This window comes from Tarenaya hassleriana, unplaced genomic scaffold (assembly GCF_000463585.1).
Source record: "Tarenaya hassleriana unplaced genomic scaffold, ASM46358v1 Cleome2, whole genome shotgun sequence".
Lineage (NCBI taxonomy): Eukaryota > Viridiplantae > Streptophyta > Magnoliopsida > Brassicales > Cleomaceae > Tarenaya > Tarenaya hassleriana.
The window spans coordinates 1,483,062-1,500,976 of record NW_010965372.1 but is presented as its reverse complement, the minus strand read 5'-3'; the positions used below and the strand labels follow the sequence as shown (position 1 = coordinate 1,500,976).

The 17,915-nt window shown below is 33.0% G+C and overlaps 3 protein-coding genes across 4 annotated transcripts; 2 read left to right on the top strand and 1 right to left on the bottom strand.

The window, feature by feature from the left end:
• Positions 1-8,302: 8,302 nt before the first annotated feature.
• LOC104811587 (ubiquitin-like modifier-activating enzyme 5) lies at positions 8,303-13,310 on the top strand. The gene is made up of 14 exons (XM_010538322.2): positions 8,303-8,466; positions 9,145-9,213; positions 9,298-9,411; positions 9,611-9,739; positions 9,816-9,884; positions 10,198-10,350; positions 10,570-10,606; positions 11,221-11,303; positions 11,442-11,516; positions 11,727-11,801; positions 11,961-12,047; positions 12,142-12,260; positions 12,344-12,402; positions 12,989-13,310. The coding sequence occupies exons 1-14, from the start codon at positions 8,386-8,388 to the stop codon at positions 13,132-13,134; spliced, it is 1,296 nt and encodes a 431-aa protein (XP_010536624.1). The 5' UTR covers positions 8,303-8,385; the 3' UTR covers positions 13,135-13,310.
• Positions 13,311-14,446: 1,136 nt separating this feature from the next.
• LOC104813254 lies at positions 14,447-15,494 on the top strand. The gene is made up of 2 exons (XM_010540821.1): positions 14,447-14,674; positions 14,790-15,494. Exons 1-2 carry the CDS (start codon positions 14,447-14,449, stop codon positions 15,492-15,494), a joined length of 933 nt encoding a protein of 310 aa, XP_010539123.1.
• Positions 15,495-15,883: 389 nt separating this feature from the next.
• Positions 15,884-17,506, bottom strand: LOC104811586 (protein transport protein Sec61 subunit gamma). 2 transcript variants are annotated; one of them, XM_019202328.1, is made up of 3 exons: positions 17,347-17,503; positions 17,004-17,119; positions 15,884-16,118 (listed from the first exon to the last, which is right to left on the bottom strand). In XM_019202328.1, the coding sequence occupies exons 1-2, from the start codon at positions 17,438-17,440 to the stop codon at positions 17,004-17,006; spliced, it is 210 nt and encodes a 69-aa protein (XP_019057873.1). In that variant the 5' UTR covers positions 17,441-17,503; the 3' UTR covers positions 15,884-16,118. The 2 variants fall into 2 exon arrangements, with proteins under 2 accessions (XP_019057873.1, XP_019057874.1); XM_019202329.1 differs by lacking the exon at positions 15,884-16,118 and having other exon boundaries at positions 17,000-17,119; positions 17,347-17,506.
• Between the last annotated feature and the right edge of the window lie 409 nt (positions 17,507-17,915).

The window sequence follows — 17,915 nt, the reverse complement described above, 5'->3', positions numbered from 1 at the left end:
TATTTTTTTTTAAATGTACAAAATTAGTATTTGGATGTCCAATAAAACCACATTCAATGACTACCTAGGATGCATCAAATGGATAGTTTGAAAAAACGTTTAATTAGTTCTAATGCTATTTATATGTTTGTCGGAAGCATGATTAGTGTTTTTAATTAAACAAAACACGTACGTATGTATGTATGTATGTATGTATGTATGTATGTATGTATGTATGTATGTATGTATGTATGTATGTATGTATGTATGTATGTATGTATGTATGTATGTATGTATGTATGTATGTATGTATGTATGTATGTATGGGGGTTGATATTTAGAACAATGATAATTAATGGACCTAGTAATTAATCACTTAAAAATGTGTTTCATACCTATTTAGATTCAAAGTATCTAATAAAATAACCATTTCAAGTTTTTTTAATCTCGAAAATCATATATAGAAGTACACGGCAATCCATCTAATTAATAGGATTATGAAATTATCAAATGTACATGTATATGTCGGCACAAAAGCATACCATTATAATATATATATATATATATTATAGACAACGTATCATATCTTTATAGGACGCATAAATATTTATAACTTTGGTGTATATATATGAGAATTGGCCATGCAATGCCTTTCTTTCCTTGTCGTTCAATATCAGTACATACACGCATAGTCCAAGTTGAGAGACATGAAGGAAAAAAAAAAAGAAAGAGTTTTGCAAAACAAGTAACCTGTAAGGTAAAGCAAATATATATTTATTTGGTTTTACGACATGGTGGGTCAATTTGAGTAAATTTAATTAATAATTATTTATAATTATACATTATTATAGTGATTCTATATTAATAACCAATGTGCATGATTCGATTTTGAGTTTATCCATTAACATCCATGCTTTTTACTTGGATAAAATTCATATAATTCTGCTCTGTTTTATGTATTTTAATTCAAAAATTAGTATGTGTCTAATTGGTGATATTGGGTTCAAGTATAGAAGCCAAAAGTTTTTTTTTTATAATCCGAAAATTTCTAGATCTTTGACTCGACTACATCTTCAGAGGACCGGAGAAATCCAGTTGAATGTCCCTCTCTACGCTTGAATTTGAATCCAGGGTGAAAGCATGTTTTGCATGTTCTCTCACCACTAGACCACCCAAGTTTGGGTTAGAAGCAAAAGTTAGTAAAATCAAACAGTGTTTTCTATAAAATAATAATAATTAATCATGTATAATTATGTACATATATATATATATATATACTGTATTGTATCTGAGATCGAGTGAGCAGGTGTTTTTGGATTGTGGATAAGATTTTGAAGGATGAGGATTGGAGTTGGTGGAACACTAATCCTTTTCACCATCACCACAAAATCAGAGATAAAGCAACAAATAAAAACTGAAATAAAATAAAATAAAATAAACCCTTTTTTTTTTTATGGGTTTGGTTGATAATGAGTGTTGCATTTTGTTCCCACACTGTACCATTTGCATGCCATCATCATCATCATCATCTTTTGTTTAAACCTTTTTTTTGTTGTTGGTAAAGGCCTTTTCTTAAAACTTTTAATTTCATTTAATTAAGAAAAATTCGATTGTATCATATGAAAATTAATTTAGGGTTTTAACAAAAAAAAAAGGAAAATTAATTTAGGGTTTGCTTTCAATTGCCATGTCTTCATAATTTCACGTGGACTCAACTTTGATTTCATTTATCAACTGCTACAAGATATTTTTGGTAGGAAGCACAAACCATTAATCATTAAACTCTAATCTTCGAAGAACAGGTGTAACAATTTAAAAAAAACAAATAAATAAACGAAAAAGGGTAATAACTGATGCCATATTCCCAAATATATGAATTGATTTTGTATATTTTTAATGCATGATCTAGTGATGTTTATATCCTTTTTTGGTGCATATATTTAGAAGAAAAAAAACATTTCTCGACTTCTCTACAATAATATCGAATAACAATAGGTATACAAAAAAAGGAATAACTATGATGATGCGATGGCCATGTAGGTTGGTGGACTTACTCCTTTCGTATGTCTGTCTCTTGGCATTCGAAGATTCGATCTCCACCACTCACACATACATATATACATATATATATATATAATACGGGCAATGATAATAATATAACAAAGATCTTGCAATTAACAGTCCAAACCCTAATTTAGTTTACGTAAAATGTAAAGACATTTTTTTTGCATGGCGCATGGAATAAACCACGTTTGATGAATGATTCTTTTTCTATTTACAAATAGTGGAAATCACGTTTGAACGCTACAAATATCGCACTGTACCACCACAAATTAAACCATTGATATATCAGTTTACGTAATCAAGTTTTTGTGTCCGAAAAAAATATCATTTTTTTTGAATTTTTGAATTTTATAGATTTAAAAATGTTCGAGTTAATCGAAAAAATATTTTAAAAAATGAAAAATGTGTTTTGAATATTTTAAAATAATATTAGATTTAATTTAGTAAGTATTTATAAACACAAAAAAAAATTCAATTGAAAAAAAATCTGCATATTTAGATGTAAAATGATCAAAATAAGAAACAAATCTAATTATAAAAAGGAATATAAATATAAAAAGGAATATCATTAAGGTTTTGATTTTTAGGAAAAAATTATAGATTGACAAAAGAAATAACGATAAATAGATGCATTCCCTCGAGGAATAATTGGATCTCATGAATAACAGTCGTTTTCCTAATTTATTTTGAGTTTTTATCATTTTTTTATATAAAGATTTCTGTGTCCTCGATATAGATGTAGTAGAAGACAATTTTTTTTTTTTTTTTTTTGTCAATGAAGTTATGGATGCTCCCCCATTCTCCGTTGACAAGGAAATGGGTACAGAAGGATATGAAATGAATTTTTCAAAGGGAAAATAAATATACAATTGGGGAAAGTGTGGTGGAGAAATCTTGTGATCCTTGTGAGGATGATGGATGCTATACAATTGTATGATCTATAACAACATATCTATTAATATAAATTATATAAAAAATTAATTATCCCGACAAGGTTTAGACGGAAATTTATCATATGATATATCTATTTTTATTATTGGAGCAGAAATTTGTTTAAAAGTACTTTATAAGGTAATATTAATATTTCTATTCCTATTATATTTTATGTCAAACGTTTTATATTTATTCGTTTTTTTGGTTATATTAGATTTGAATTTCATTAAAAAAACTATTTATAAAAAAAAAATTGGTTTTCATTTCGATTTTTTTTATTATTTTCATAGTTTGAATTTGATTCATTTAGATTTTAAAAGATGACAACCAATTTGTGTTAAGACGAGATCCGATTCGAAATTAAAATATCTATTTTGGTTCGGAATAATCCACCTAAAATATATTTTTCCATTAAAATTGTTAAATCAAAATGGTTACATATATTTCTATGATGTTTGCTCTATTATTTTTTGTCTTGAATCATATGAAAATCCCGTGATATTTTTTTTTATAAAAAAAATCCCATGATATCAATCTTGATTCGTTTTCTAAGTAGTTGGATCACTTCCAAAGAGCTTCTACCCTCTTGGCCAAATGAATGGGCGTGCTCTAGGGTTATTGATATAATTAAGTTAGATTGAATATTGTTGTAAATAACTAAAGTAAATAATATATATATATATATATATATATATATATATATATATATATATATATATATATATTGTGTTGTGTATGTCCGTTTGCTTAGTTTTAATACGCTAACAAAAACTCACAATCCGCCAAAAGTACGCACGTAAACATATAGGTGTATACAAATATAATAACAAACGGAAATATTATATTAAAATACAAACAATTTGCATAGAGAGGAACGGGAAAATATTAAAAATTACAACGAATTTCTACCTAGACGTGACGATCATAACATAAAACTATGTCACGTTAATGGCTTCGTGTGGTATATGTCTGCCAGAGACCGTCATCGATATATAAATTTCCAATTTTATTCACATAATAAATATTATTAATTAATATTCAATATACATATATATATATATATATATTATAATCGTATGACGTTGTTACTTATTTATTCAAGCCGATGAGCCATTTAGACAAGCAACGTAATTTCCATCATCAAGATGCCCTTTTCAAACTACTTTCATTAAATTTTTATGTATTGCTCGTAAGCGTTTCGAAACAAGAATATCTCGCTAATTTTATCATATTTGAGATACAAAAAAAAAATTGCATTGAATTTATCTATTTCTTTTTTTGTCAAATTTTTGTCCGAAATAAGTATACTGTTTATTTTATAATACGATCGACATTTGATGTTTTATTTATTTTATATTTTCCGAATATTATTCAAATGTAATGAGAAAAGCTTACCACTTGAGAGAGAGAGAGAGAGATGAGTTTGGCAACTGGTGAAATTTTCTTTGATCACTTCAAATAAATACGTAGTTAAATAAATGTGCAAGTTAACACCCTAACAAGTCACGAAATGACAATGACTATGGTATTTGTTCATAATCGTTGATGATTTTTATTTATAATAGTAGTTTAATTGTAGACTCCTTCCAATATTGTATATCGACCAAAATTTATTTTCCGAATATTATTTATTAACTCGACAACTAATGTGTATAGGCTAAATATAAGAAAATCACATAAATCGAGAGATGCGAATCAAATATTAGAGTTTATATCTTGTATAATAGATTCTGATAATGGTTAGAGTTTATATCTTGTATAATAGATGCGAATCAAATATTAGAGTTTATAGAGAAGGAGCATGCTATAATAGGAAAATGCGTATGGATTTATAATCATTCTACTATCGAATGAAATGATGAGATTCCATAGGAAGACCAATGCTTCATGATGAAAATTGAGAGATTTCATTCAAAAGGGGTCAAAATAATGATTTTGTGGAAATTGCGGGTTGTTCAAGAATTACCCAATTCTTGTTTTGCCTTCGGGAGGGGAAAAATGCTTGGCCTCTTGTGGCCGAACCCTTTCATCCATTTCATGTGATGTGCCCTTCTCTTTGCAATCAATAGATGGAAAGGCATGGGCTCCACATTACACTCACTCTCTTCTCTATATGGTATTTCCTTCACGTTCACATCACATATATATATATACACACATACATACATATATGTGTGTGTGTGATATTGTAATTCATATATATATATATATACATAATATACCAACCTGTGTCCTAAAGAGATTGGAAATATTGATACCATATAGGATAGGTTTTGCACCGGTTTGAGTTTGATAACCGTATTGTTTTTTTTTATATTTGTATTATATATTTACGAAGTATATATATTATGATTTGATCCATTTTATATGCAAAAAAATAAAAATAATAATGTTTCACTAAACATAGATAACAAAACATAGGTATACATGGGCGATTAGAGTTTTGGATAAATTGGATACAATTGTAATTTGTGATTCCGTTAAGAATGCTAAGAGTTCAAAATATTGTGAGAAATAAAAAGTATTGATTACGTGAAACGCGTGCCTTTTTTGTAATTATAAAGCTGATGATTCTAAAAGAAAGTATATATAATGTTAATAAATCAATAAATGATGAAGCTGCTATTACATTGATCCGAATTTTATATAGATAAATGAAAAAGTAAGTACAAACAATGAGGACAATAACATGTAATAAAATTTAAATAAGGTCTAATAGTTAAAAGTTATCCTCCTAATGAAATTATTTCGATATGAGACTTGTAAAAGTGCCGATAACATGTACGAAACGTATATTACATATTAAAAAAAAAATACGTACCAAACTCACATCTATTGACACGTACGAGTTCTAAAGAAGGTGACATCTTTCGTCGTTTCTCGCATACATACATAAATACATACATACATACATACATACATACATACATACATACATACATACATACATACATACATACATACATACATACATACATACATACATACATACATACAAATTTACATACATACATACATACATACATACATACATACATACATACATACATACATACATACATACATACAAATTGATATAGATATACCAGCTTTTTTTATGTCTAAACAACTTTTGCATTGATCGATAAATAAATTTTATCGGAGGCACTTTATAGTTTGAAATAAATTATTAAAAAATGGATAAAATATGATTATATATATATATATATGTACACACACATAAAAATAAATGATGCCTACAAATCTACTCAATTTTTATTAGATTCTTTTAAAAAATCTTCTGATGCAGTAATGTTATGATTTCGTTATAAAGTATTGATCAATTTAAAAAAAATAATTCGAATAATATAATTATAAACTAACCTATCTATAAAAATATTTATATTAAAAGAATCTAATAAAAATTGAGTAAAAAAAATATTTTACTTAATTCTTTTATGAATATGTGGTGTGTGTGTGTATATATATATATATATTATTGAGCGTACTAATATACATGTGTAGATATAAATAATTATATATGTAAATGTCACCATATCAACGAGGGCAAGTGGCCGGTTGACATTCATCCTTTTTTATGTTATATTTATATATTAGGTAATGAAATTAGATAACATTATTCCCATTTCTCTTGGTTATAGAATTTGGAATTCCCAAAGTAGCATTTCCTTGAAGGACCCACATGTAAAATATGTGACGTGGCTAGTGCAACATGTCCATGAATTTTAAGTCATGCGCACGCTTACATGATGAATTTAGAATTTAAATTAAATTGTTTTATTATTTCGTCGCAAGTGCATTAGCAAAATATCATAATATAATACGAAAATTAAGTGAAAATTACACAACTGTGACAAAATAAAATTAAGATTGATAATAAACACATACCGAAATTTCTTATTTCCATTGATATTTCAGATTTGTTGAAATTTAAAATTCACCCATATTAATGGATAGAAATCCATCCATAACTATTTTTAGTCAAGGGATGTCCATACTTTATACGTTAATATTGTTTAAAAAAAGATTTAATTTTCTAAAAATTAATAAAAAAATTATTAAAATAATATATGTCAATAAAATCAAACGTAATCGGACCCTAATTCTAATTATATATATAAAATAAATACGACCAGCAGTTTATAGTGTCTATGTGTATAACGTAAAATTATACGATTTGAGATCGGCAATGTTTACAAGTAACTTTGACTTTACAACATCATAAATCCTGCCGCTAAAACCCAATGATAATAATTGATTCGCATTAAAACAAATACAATATTATAATTATTGTGACATTTCACCTCATAGGAGAAAGAAACATTGAACATGAAATGATTTGGCCATTTCCATGGCTTTGATTTGTTAGATAATATCTTAAGGGGGCTCCACTGGGGCTACAAGTGGGATTTTATATAAAAAAAAAAGTAAATATATGGGAAAAATATGAACTATATATATCTATATATTCTTAAAATATTATTCTCTTATCTATAACTTGTGGAATTTGAAAATCTAGCAAACTATCCGATTTGTATTTGTGGAGTTTTTATTTGATTTTTTTCATTGGATTTAAAAAATATTTATAAAGTTTCAAAGATCCATTAAAATTTTAAAAGGTAATTAAATACTTTGAGATTATAAAAGGCACTTTTGTTACAACATCTTTTTACACGCAAGGATTTTCAGATTATTTTATGGAAATATTCTTCATATTTGATATTCTGATATGGATTCGGGATCCCACTGTCCAGTTTTATCTTCAAAGTGATTATTGGTCCACAGTTCCTTGACAATTTCATTATTTATATTTTAAAAAATAATATTTCAAAAGGATATTACTCCAATAATATCTAACTTTTAAAAGTATTGAAAAGTCTATTCGATTCTAAACTTTTTTCTAGTTATGTTCAATTCAATAAGTATTGCCTTTGATTGCAAAATGGTTAAATTGGATACTTGAGTCAAATTGAAATTAATGTAACCAAACTATTTACACTAGAAATTCAAACTCACACAGTTTATAAATTCAAAACTCTTAGCAAACTCAATTTTACTAATTCAGTTTTTCATAAATCACATGTTTACCTCTCTAATTTTTATTAATTAATTTAATTAAAATTTTCAACTCAATATGTTACCACGTAGAGCCATGAAGAATGCCACGAAGGAAACAAATCTGAATAGATATGGGCCGGCCCAATATTGTTGAAGGCCCATGTACACCGAAAGAGCAATCATCACGCGCCCACGCGCTCCCGACCTTTGCCTTGTGGAAAACAAGAAAGAAACGAATTTGTAGGCGATTATATATAGAGCGAATATAGCAGAGAGGTCCGGAGTCGTCGTTTTCAGACACGGGGGGAGAAAACGGAGTGATCCCTTGCCGAACAGAGAATCAGAGCCGAAATGGAGGCCGAGTTCAAGGCAATGCTCGAAGATCTCGATGTGCTCGAGCAATCTCTCTCGGACCCTTCTCCGATCCACAAGGTTTTTCAATTACGCGACGCGTTTCTTGTTTCTGATTCCGTCCTCTCCGAAGTTTATCGAGAAAATTGAGTGTTCAGGTGGATTTGCTGGTGTTTGTTTGACTGATCTGTTGGTTGAGATTCGAATCGAGAGATTGTTTCGCTGTGGCGTGGGGGAGTGATCTTGGATTTGGATTCCTGATTTCGTATATTGGTTTTTGATTTCTCAAGAGCTGAATTTGTGCATGCACTGCCATTGGTTTTACTAGATTCTCTGTATACTGGCCTTGCTCTGAATTTTCTGAATTGCGATTTGTTTGATCGGTCATTTGGCTTTTTTGTTGCTCCAAATGTACATATCTCGAGATTTAGCATTGTTCTCTTTGGTATTTGTTGCTCGTTGCGTGGAGGTATAGTGGGAATGCCCATCTTCCTTTGTGGCTCTGTATCGTTTTTAGTTTATGGATGAGCGTAATTAGTTTTGCCTTTTGGTTTCAAAGTTTGAAATTTTAATTGGATTCAGTTGGGTGTTTGTTTATGCTTCTGCTATTCGAATTTGGTTTACCTTCATATCATCAAGTCCCAAAATTCTGTAATTTTATACTTGCATGCTTAGCAATCTAAAAAGTGTACGAGATTCTGAATTGAGTGCTTGAGGTTAATTACGTGTTTCACATGACTCCTTTTATGGGCTTTGCAGCTGCGATCACGGATTGACAATCTCTCAAGTCTTGCTAGCTCCACACCCGTTCGCCGTTCAAAAGTCAATGTATGTATCCTATGTACTGCCTTTCTCCCTTAACGCTGCTTGTATACGTGTTAAAGGTTCTGATGCAAGTGGTTTCGGTGGCAGGAGTTGAGTTCGGAGGTTGTGGATAGCAATCCTTACAGCAGGCTTATGGCACTTCAGCGCATGGGTATTGTGGAGAACTATGAAAGAATAAGAGAGTTTTCAGTCGCCATAGTTGTCTGTACTTATCTCTTACTTCGTCATTTTCCATTTTCTTTAGAAAGTAACATGATTCTTAGCATTTTTCTTTTCCCAAGTATATTGTGAACTGTCTTGCGCCTGTATGATGTTGCTAGTCACATGTTATTCATGAGAATCAGTGAAAGGATATCTTAAAGCACATATCGTTCTTAACATTCGAACATTGATATGACAGGGAGTTGGTGGTGTTGGAAGTGTTGCGGCTGAAATGTTGACAAGATGTGGCATAGGTCGCCTTTTATTGTATGACTATGACAAAGTTGAACTGGCTAACATGAATAGATTGTTTTTCCGTCCGGATCAGGTACTGTATGATCTCTTCTCATTGATTAGGATTGTCTACAGGATTCGACACTGATGGGTTCATATGATTGCTGTAGGTTGGTATGACGAAAACTGATGCTGCTGTTCAGACCCTTGCAGAAATCAACCCTGATGTTGTGCTTGAGGCAAGTATTCTGTGTGATCTCTTTTATATCCCGTGTTACCTTATTTTGTGTTGTTTGCTGATCGATCATACCTTTTGATTTTAATGGAAAACGAGAAATTCTTTGTATGTTTCCGAATGAGTGCTGGTATCAAGTGAACGATCCTTGATATATAAAAGTTGTTTCTTTTGGTTTGTTCTGATATATAACCGTCAGGTTTATAAGTGGAAATGAGTTGCTTTGGGTCTCTGCAGTTTTCTGCATCGAGTATTTGATTCAGTGGAAATAATCTCTGTTCATGGTTTTCTAACTGTTTTCTTTTCTTTTATATCAGAGTTATACACTGAACATAACAACATTGCAAGGCTTTGATACTTTTGTGTCGAGCTTAAAGGATAAGTCGTTCCGTCCGAGCAAAGAAGGCAATGGCGTAGATCTGGTTTTGAGTTGTGTTGATAATTATGAAGCTAGGATGGCCGTCAATCAGGTAGTTAATACTTCTTTATCATATTAGTGCCTTTTCCTTTGTGTTAGCGACTCCATGCGTTCAGTGTTTTTCTATTTGTTTGACAGTCGTTTCATCTTATAGAGACCTACTTGATATCAATTTGTTAATAACATCTATTTATGCTTATGCTTGGTAATGGAAATTATGTTAAACAAGTTTAAATGTATTTCTGATTTTGAGTATTCCTTTGAAATACAGGCATGCAATGAGTTAAGTCAAACGTGGATGGAGTCAGGTAAATACTGTTTGTAGATTTCATTTTCTCCAAGACATGATTCTGTCAATCCTCAAGACATGTATGCAGATGTCTTTGAATTGTTCTTGTGTTTGATTGGGTCCCCCATGTACATACACGCTCCTGTCTTTGTAGCTGTTACGTTCAGTTTGTTTCTTGTTGAATTGCTGAAAGCATACTGCTGTTTGGTTACATGGCTGAAAATTAAAGCATATGAGGTGATTGATGTCCATAACATTGGTCTCGTCACCATTGAATGCTTCTTTCATCGAGTGTAGAAGGTGGTATGAAATGCTGTCTACATTGACGTAGCGCGAACTGAACTTGAAATTAATCAGAAACAACCAATGCTAATTCTAGTGTTTTACAACTTCAGCTCTTATTGATGGGGCCCAATAGCGGAACGTTTTGCACATAATCTCTGTGCATGCACGTATCATAATAGATTTTTGCCATTGTATATCATTTTTCATTGTCTGCCTCAACTTTAGAATATCTAACCCTTTTGGCTGTTTCGTTCCTTTGTCCCCTTTTAGAAAGTATGCCTTTCTGTGCATATGAGCTACAGTGTGTGTGATCTGTTTTAAGGCTAACACAGACATCATTTTGAACAGGTGTATCAGAGGATGCTGTTTCAGGTCACATACAGCTGCTGGTTCCAGGAGAAACTGCCTGCTTTGCTTGTGCACCTCCTCTGGTATATCTTTTTTTTTTCAAATTATATTAATTATGCAAACTATATTCATGAGTAGACTGCTTTAGGTGTCTGAATCTTTGTATTAGCGGGGGTTAATTTCTTTTGCATCTTTGCTGTATAATCTTTTTCATGTGGCAGGTTGTGGCATCTGGTGTGGATGAACGCACTCTCAAACGGGAGGGTGTCTGTGCTGCATCTTTACCAACTACAATGGTAAAGTTTAACCTGATTCTTTGCTACCATTGTAAGCAGAACTACATTATGAAAGAGTTAGCAAAATTTGGCCTTTAATTAAATTACTCTCTGATATTTACATAGGCAAATTGTTAGGGTTAGCTCAGGTTTGAGTTTATTTTAGCCTTGCTATGTCTTAATACTTCTTGTAATTGCTTCTGAGATTCCTGCGTGATTTTGACAATTCAGGGAGTTGTGGCCGGGCTTCTGGTTCAAAATTCTCTCAAGTATTTGCTAAATTTTGGGCAAGTTTCTCCATACCTGGTAAAATCCTATGCACGAGTTTACTTATTACTCTCTTTATATTTGTTGTATCTTTCTCTTGTCCATGAAAGGCGTCTTGTTTGGTGATATAGCAAAGCAATATCATTACCATACACATCATTTCAACTGCAATAGCTCTATCACGTGATTTGATTTCAGGGTTACAATTCTCTCAAGGATTTTTTCCCGACCATGCAAATGAGACCAAACCCACAATGCGCTAATGTTGCTTGTCTGGAACGACAGGTAACTAAAAGTAGATACGCCTCTAGAATCTCGGTTCTTCTGCCAATATGTATGCACATGTTTCGTACTGATGATATGATATCCCGAAATGCAGAAAGAATACATGCTTGCAAAACCAGCCAGGGACGCAGCGGCTAAAGCGAAGTTGGAGGCTGAAGCATCATTAGTTGGTACCGAAGAACCACTTCACGCCGATAATGAATGGAACATAAGGTACAAAGATCATATGATATAATTTTTTTCCAGCTCCCCAGTTGTATGTATTTGAAAAACTGATGTGTTTTTTTTTTCTCCAGTGTTGTGGTGGACGACAGCGAGGCAGATAATGCAGGTGGAGGTACTTCTTCAAGTTCAGGTATTTCTTCTGAGTTTGAACTTATTTTAACAAAACTGGACTTGTCAAATTTTACGAAGTGGACGCTTAATGTTCTGTCTCGCCTCGAATTCGAACCTCAAGTTTGGAGAGAGACATGCACATAGGATTCCCCGTCCCAAGGATAAGTCTGGGTTTCGGCCGAGAATACCCAATTACCCAAAAAAAAATTTTACGGAGTAATACGTTATGTATTATGTATCATTGATAGCTGAATGAGTATCCTAATATCATAAAGAATAGATAAAACCAAACCAAATAGAAAACATAGTAATATCTAGAATCCATACAACTAAAACTCACATAATTTTCAGTCGGGGAATCCCAAAAGGTCTGGGAATATCCCATGCTTGGCTATTGAAGACAAGGTTATTTTACCCGGAAATGTTAGGAGTTAAAAGGACTATACTTACTTGGTGTTTATACCTTCCGATTTTCTGATTAGTTTTCGGTCATGTACGCGGTAAAACTCGGGTTATGAACTCATGCAACTTGTGGTATAAACTCGCGAGCGAATCGGGAAGAAATGGTTTGAATTAATTTCTACTCGGTGGTTTCGAATTTCCAGGTACGCTGCCGGAAGGGCTTAAGCGTGAGCTTCCAAGTGCGGATGAATTCAAGGAGGAGACGACAGGTGCTACTGCAGAAGCAGAGGAGGACGACCTTGATGAGCTGAAGAAGCAGCTTGAAGCTCTTAATGCTTCTTCTGCTTAAAATAGGCATCAAACCCCAAAATTTTAAAAAAAGGTGACGTTTTATCCCTTTTTATTTTTAATTTATTTCTGTAGAGAACAGAAAAAAAAAACTTATTTCAGAGTTTATGCTCCTCTATTTACACAAAAAAAGACCTAGAATCATATGTTTTATTAATTCAGTGTTTTCTGTTTTGATTCCGGTTTGGTCCTTTGTACTGAGGTGTGGAATAAAATGTTCCAAATCCAAATTAAACAGAGACTTTACCAACACTTAAACACAGAATATAAACTACTGGTTATAATTTTTTAAAATCAAATCAATAAAAAAAAATCTTCAAAACAAATCATAACTGAGACAGAACAAAATCTGACCCGAACAAAAAGTTGTCACAAAAATCAAATTGTATTTATAATTTGTAAGAAAAAACAAAACACAACAAAAATATCCGAGGTGAAACATAACCAAACCCTGAATTTCAATTGGAACATTTTTTTAATTCATAAAAATATAATTTTTCAAATTTTACAATATATCCCATATAAATACATTAACTATTTAAAACTTCCATTATAAAATTTCAATCGAAAAACAATAATACTAAAATATATTGATTCTTTTTCAAACTTTCAAAATATACTTTTTAAACTTATAATTTGAAAGTATAAATATTTTGATATTTAATACCATTATAAGTAAAAATACGATTACGTTTTTTTAAATTGTCTTTGTATAAAAATTGTGAAGAAATTGTGATATTTATATGAATATTCATATGAATTAAAACAATTATGTAAATTTGAAATTTATATTTTGAAATTTCCGAAAGTTTTTGGCGTATATCAATATTATTATTCTAATAAAATTCAGGCATAAAGTGCTCAAATAATTTGTGAATTTATATAAAAAAAGATTTTTTTGTACTTATTTGAAAATGCTGTAAACTTATGCAATTTTTATAAGACTTTCCTTTTTGTTTAACAGGTATATCGTATTGAAATGTAATCTTCTTATATTAAAAAATACAGAGACAAAAAACGAAAAAGGAAATATTTCGGATGTTCAAATTTTCTCTTTTTTATTTATAAAAAATTAAAAATAGAAGGAAAAAAAGAGAAGAAAACAAAAAGGAAATGCCTTGGGCGGGACGTACAAACAGGTAGCAAACACCACATTATAAAAGCCCCCTGTTTCCATATTTCTCTCTTCTCCTCACTCACTTTTGCTTCTTCTGCATCCGATTTCTTTTCGCAACTTCGATCCAAACCTTCGTCTTCTTCATTGAATCCAATCACGCATTCATTGTTCGAATCAAACGCGAGAAGACGACGACATGGGTACGACGAGATCGGAAGTGAACCACTTGGTTGCTGCTGCAATAAAGCTGGCCAGTGCGATCAGACCAGCCGACGATCCCAAGAACACGACACACATCGCCAGATTCATCCATGTCCTGAAACAGATAAAGGGGTTGTCTCTCTCCGCCGAATCTCTTCGCTCGAGTGCCGTACAAAAGTTGCAGGGTCTGAAAAACCATAGGAGCCAAAAGATACGGACAGAGGTTAGAAGCTTGTTCTGTTCGCAGAGGGTCATAACAGCAACACCCATAAGCGAGAAATCTGGTCGGAATAAGTCGTTAGAAGTTTCTGGAAGTCCGAGATTTGAGATTGTGTAAGATTTTGGAGATGTTTGAAGCGGCGAATAAATCGGCCGACGCGGCCAACGTGAAGGGCATTCTCTTGGGACAGGCAGAGACGTCTCGATGCGTAGAAACAATGTCAAAGCTAACGGCTTTTTCGGTAAGGAGGAAAGTTCTTGAAGAAAACCGCCTCGTGGAGAAGCTTCAACATCTCACCAAGCATAAGAACCGCAAGATTCGCTCTGCCGCATCTCATCTGCTTCACCATTGGAGCGAGAGAACAACGGATCAAGAACAGAAAGATTCTGCCCTTAAGAAGAATCCCGACTGCAAAGCTGTTCAGACAAGGCCTTCCCCTCCTACCCAGATGAAGAAGAAGAAGCTGCAGCAGAATGATCCGATGGAAGTTTCCGGAAAGCCGAGGGAATCAGCGGTGGAAAGGGTCGAGAACAAGAGAGAGGGATCAATGGAAAGAAGTGATGTATTGGAGGTGTTTGAAATAGCAAAGAAAGCAGCAGATGCGGCCAATGTGAAAGGCATGCTCTTGGGTGAATCCGAGGCATTGCGATGTGTGGATGCTCTGTCAAAGCTCAAGACTTTACCTGTGGAGATGGGGATTGCGGAAGCAAACCGTTTGAAAAAGAGACTGGAGAATCTCACGAAGCACAACAACAGAAGGATCCGCTCTTCTGCCACTGCCCTTCTTCGGCATTGGAGGATCCAACGTACGGCCGTGCCTTAGGCTAAATAGGGGGGAAAAACTTCAAAGATGGCCTTATTTTTTTGGTAACGGGATTTTTGGTTAATATGGGTTGTTCTTATGTGATGATGGCGCGTTATCAGTCTTAGGCTTTGAATGGAGATAGCTTTTATTTCGAGTTTTTGGTTTTAGTTTTTGGATTTTAGTTTTTAGTTTTTGGCTTTTGGATTTTATAATATTTGAAAACTCAAAAAAAAGTAGTTTTTAGTTTTTCACTAAAATGGCTTTCCAAATTTTTAGGAAAAGTAATTTTGTAAAAACTTGAATGTTGTTTTTTTTGGATTTTTGGATTCTAAAAACTCCCACCATTCAAGGCCTTAGTTTTATCATCGTATTCACTTGAAGAAGGAATATTTTTAAAAAAGAACGAATGGACAAAAGCACTTTAGTGTGGGTGAAATGAAATATCAAAGGACAAAATTAACTTGTAAAAAAGGAAGAGAAGGAACAAGAGACTAGTCTCTGTTGTTTCACATGAACGTATGTGTTTCTCGTGAGAGTACCCAAAACAAAATGAAGAAAACTACAACCAGCATCTCTCTCTTGAGACAGCACAAGCTTCAACTACACATTCTTGAGGCTTTCTCTCCCATCTCTTCTTGTTATCTGCGCACATGTTGAAGACAGTATCAGACCAAGTCTTTACAAACCCATGAGTAGAAATAGAAAAACGGCCAAATTGTAAAGAACCGAGGAGAAGATAGTTCTTCATATTGTTGGAAATGTCTAAACTTTTTGTGAATATAAAAAAGCCAAAGGCGATTCAACAGCTTTGAGTTGAGAACCTACATCCCATTTGTACTTGGGCACTTCGTGATATATTATATAACAGTTCTTTGACATGGATGCACTTATGGGGAACCAATATCTCTCAAGGCTAGGGATGGACTGTCTGAAACTTATGCCTGGTTGCTATGATTTGGGGTACGCACAAGAATCGGAAAGATTTGGTGAATGATATCTAACTACCTTGTAAAAAATTGAACAAGAAGGGCAACGAAATTCAAGGATAGTTGGTCAAAAAACAATCTACATGGCTCGGATTTCTTGCTGAAGTGCAAGCATACGATTTCTTATAATAATCGGATCGATCGGCGGCATGTGTTCCCAGAAGAGAGCAAGCATTTGCTCTCTTTGTTCTTTTTGGCTCTCTATGGCTAGGATTTCTTGCGAAATAGCCGCCAAAAAATGAGATTCTTGCCGAATCCGAGTTTGCTGCTTGAAGTGGATATAATGGATGAGAAAAATTCAGAGAGATCCAATCTATGTCGGTAATTAAGCATCGCCATTAAAGGCACGAAACTAATCAATGCACGAGTATGCATTCAACATGGGAAGCAAACGCCTAGAAAACAGTAGCAGCAGCAACGAACACCAACTTCCATCAATGCCCAACGAATTACTATTTAAAAAAAAATCACTTTGACGGTGGATGAGAAGTAAATGGTTGAAAGGCGTAACCTTGAATAGAGCAAGTGGTCAATGAATTACCTAACCAGAACCGACGATAATGTTGTTAATCGGGATAAAGATCAGCTTGACGAAGAAGCCAACGAATCCCATCACTACAAACCCGATCGCCGTTCGGATCGCAACCTTTGTGAACTCTGCAACCAAAAGCAACCAAAAATGTCACCATCGAATTATGAAACTCGCAAATCGCTCTACCAAAACCATGAATCAGAACATATCTTCACAATTAGAACCAGAGGGATCACAAAATCCGCAGAAAAAAATTGAATCAAACAGATCTCAATCTCCAGATCATGGACACGACAATCCAAAAAGAAAAAAGAAAAACGCAGATCTTACGAAGACAGGTCGAGCAAAATACCTTTGCGATCCGGCTTGTGGCAACGCTTGACGAGGCGAACACTGTCCTTGGCAAAGTCTCTGAGAGGGTCAACGACGGAATCAATGGCGTCCATGACGAATTTCCTCCTCAGCTGACCTGAATTCGTAGATTTTTTTTTTTGTTCTCCAGAGCAATACCGAGCGTTTCGAAAGATATAGAAGAAACGAGGAGAGAGAGACAAGAGAGAGAAATTCACGTCACAAAGGTCTTGAATAACCAATAGAATTTTGACAGCTGGATCAAGTTTGCCACATCACCATCCGTTCAGATCTTCTTGGGCTCATATTTGGGCTTATGTGCTCTTGGGCCTTTGTCCATCAGATCCATTTCGCTTAACCCTTCTCATCTCTGGGAAAAAAAAATATACCAATATGTATACATATACACACACAAACCGTGAAAATAATTAAAAATAGATAATCATGATTAGAATATATGCTGAAACAGATGAAAAATACGGTTCGGTAGGTTGTATAAATTTAAAATAGTTGAATAATGCGTTATAGTATTATTTGAATGCTTATGTATAATTTCATATTCTAAACAAT

What these genes read in the sequence shown, in the direction of transcription:
- LOC104811587 (XM_010538322.2), top strand. Translation starts at nt 8,386, where the DNA reads ATGGAGGCCGAGTTCAAGGCAATGCTCGAAGATCTCGATGTGCTCGAG. An exon ending in TGTTTTTCCGTCCGGATCAG is followed by an intron (nt 9,740 to 9,815) that starts GTACTGTATGAT and finishes TGATTGCTGTAG; the next exon opens with GTTGGTATGACGAAAACTGA. An exon ending in CATCTTTACCAACTACAATG is followed by an intron (nt 11,517 to 11,726) that starts GTAAAGTTTAAC and finishes TTGACAATTCAG; the next exon opens with GGAGTTGTGGCCGGGCTTCT.
- LOC104813254 (XM_010540821.1), top strand. Translation starts at nt 14,447, where the DNA reads ATGGGTACGACGAGATCGGAAGTGAACCACTTGGTTGCTGCTGCAATA. An exon ending in GCCAAAAGATACGGACAGAG is followed by an intron (nt 14,675 to 14,789) that starts GTTAGAAGCTTG and finishes AGATTGTGTAAG; the next exon opens with ATTTTGGAGATGTTTGAAGC.
- LOC104811586 (XM_019202329.1), bottom strand. Translation starts at nt 17,440, where the DNA reads ATGGACGCCATTGATTCCGTCGTTGACCCTCTCAGAGACTTTGCCAAG. An exon ending in CCACAAGCCGGATCGCAAAG is followed by an intron (nt 17,120 to 17,346) that starts GTATTTTGCTCG and finishes TTTTGGTTGCAG; the next exon opens with AGTTCACAAAGGTTGCGATC.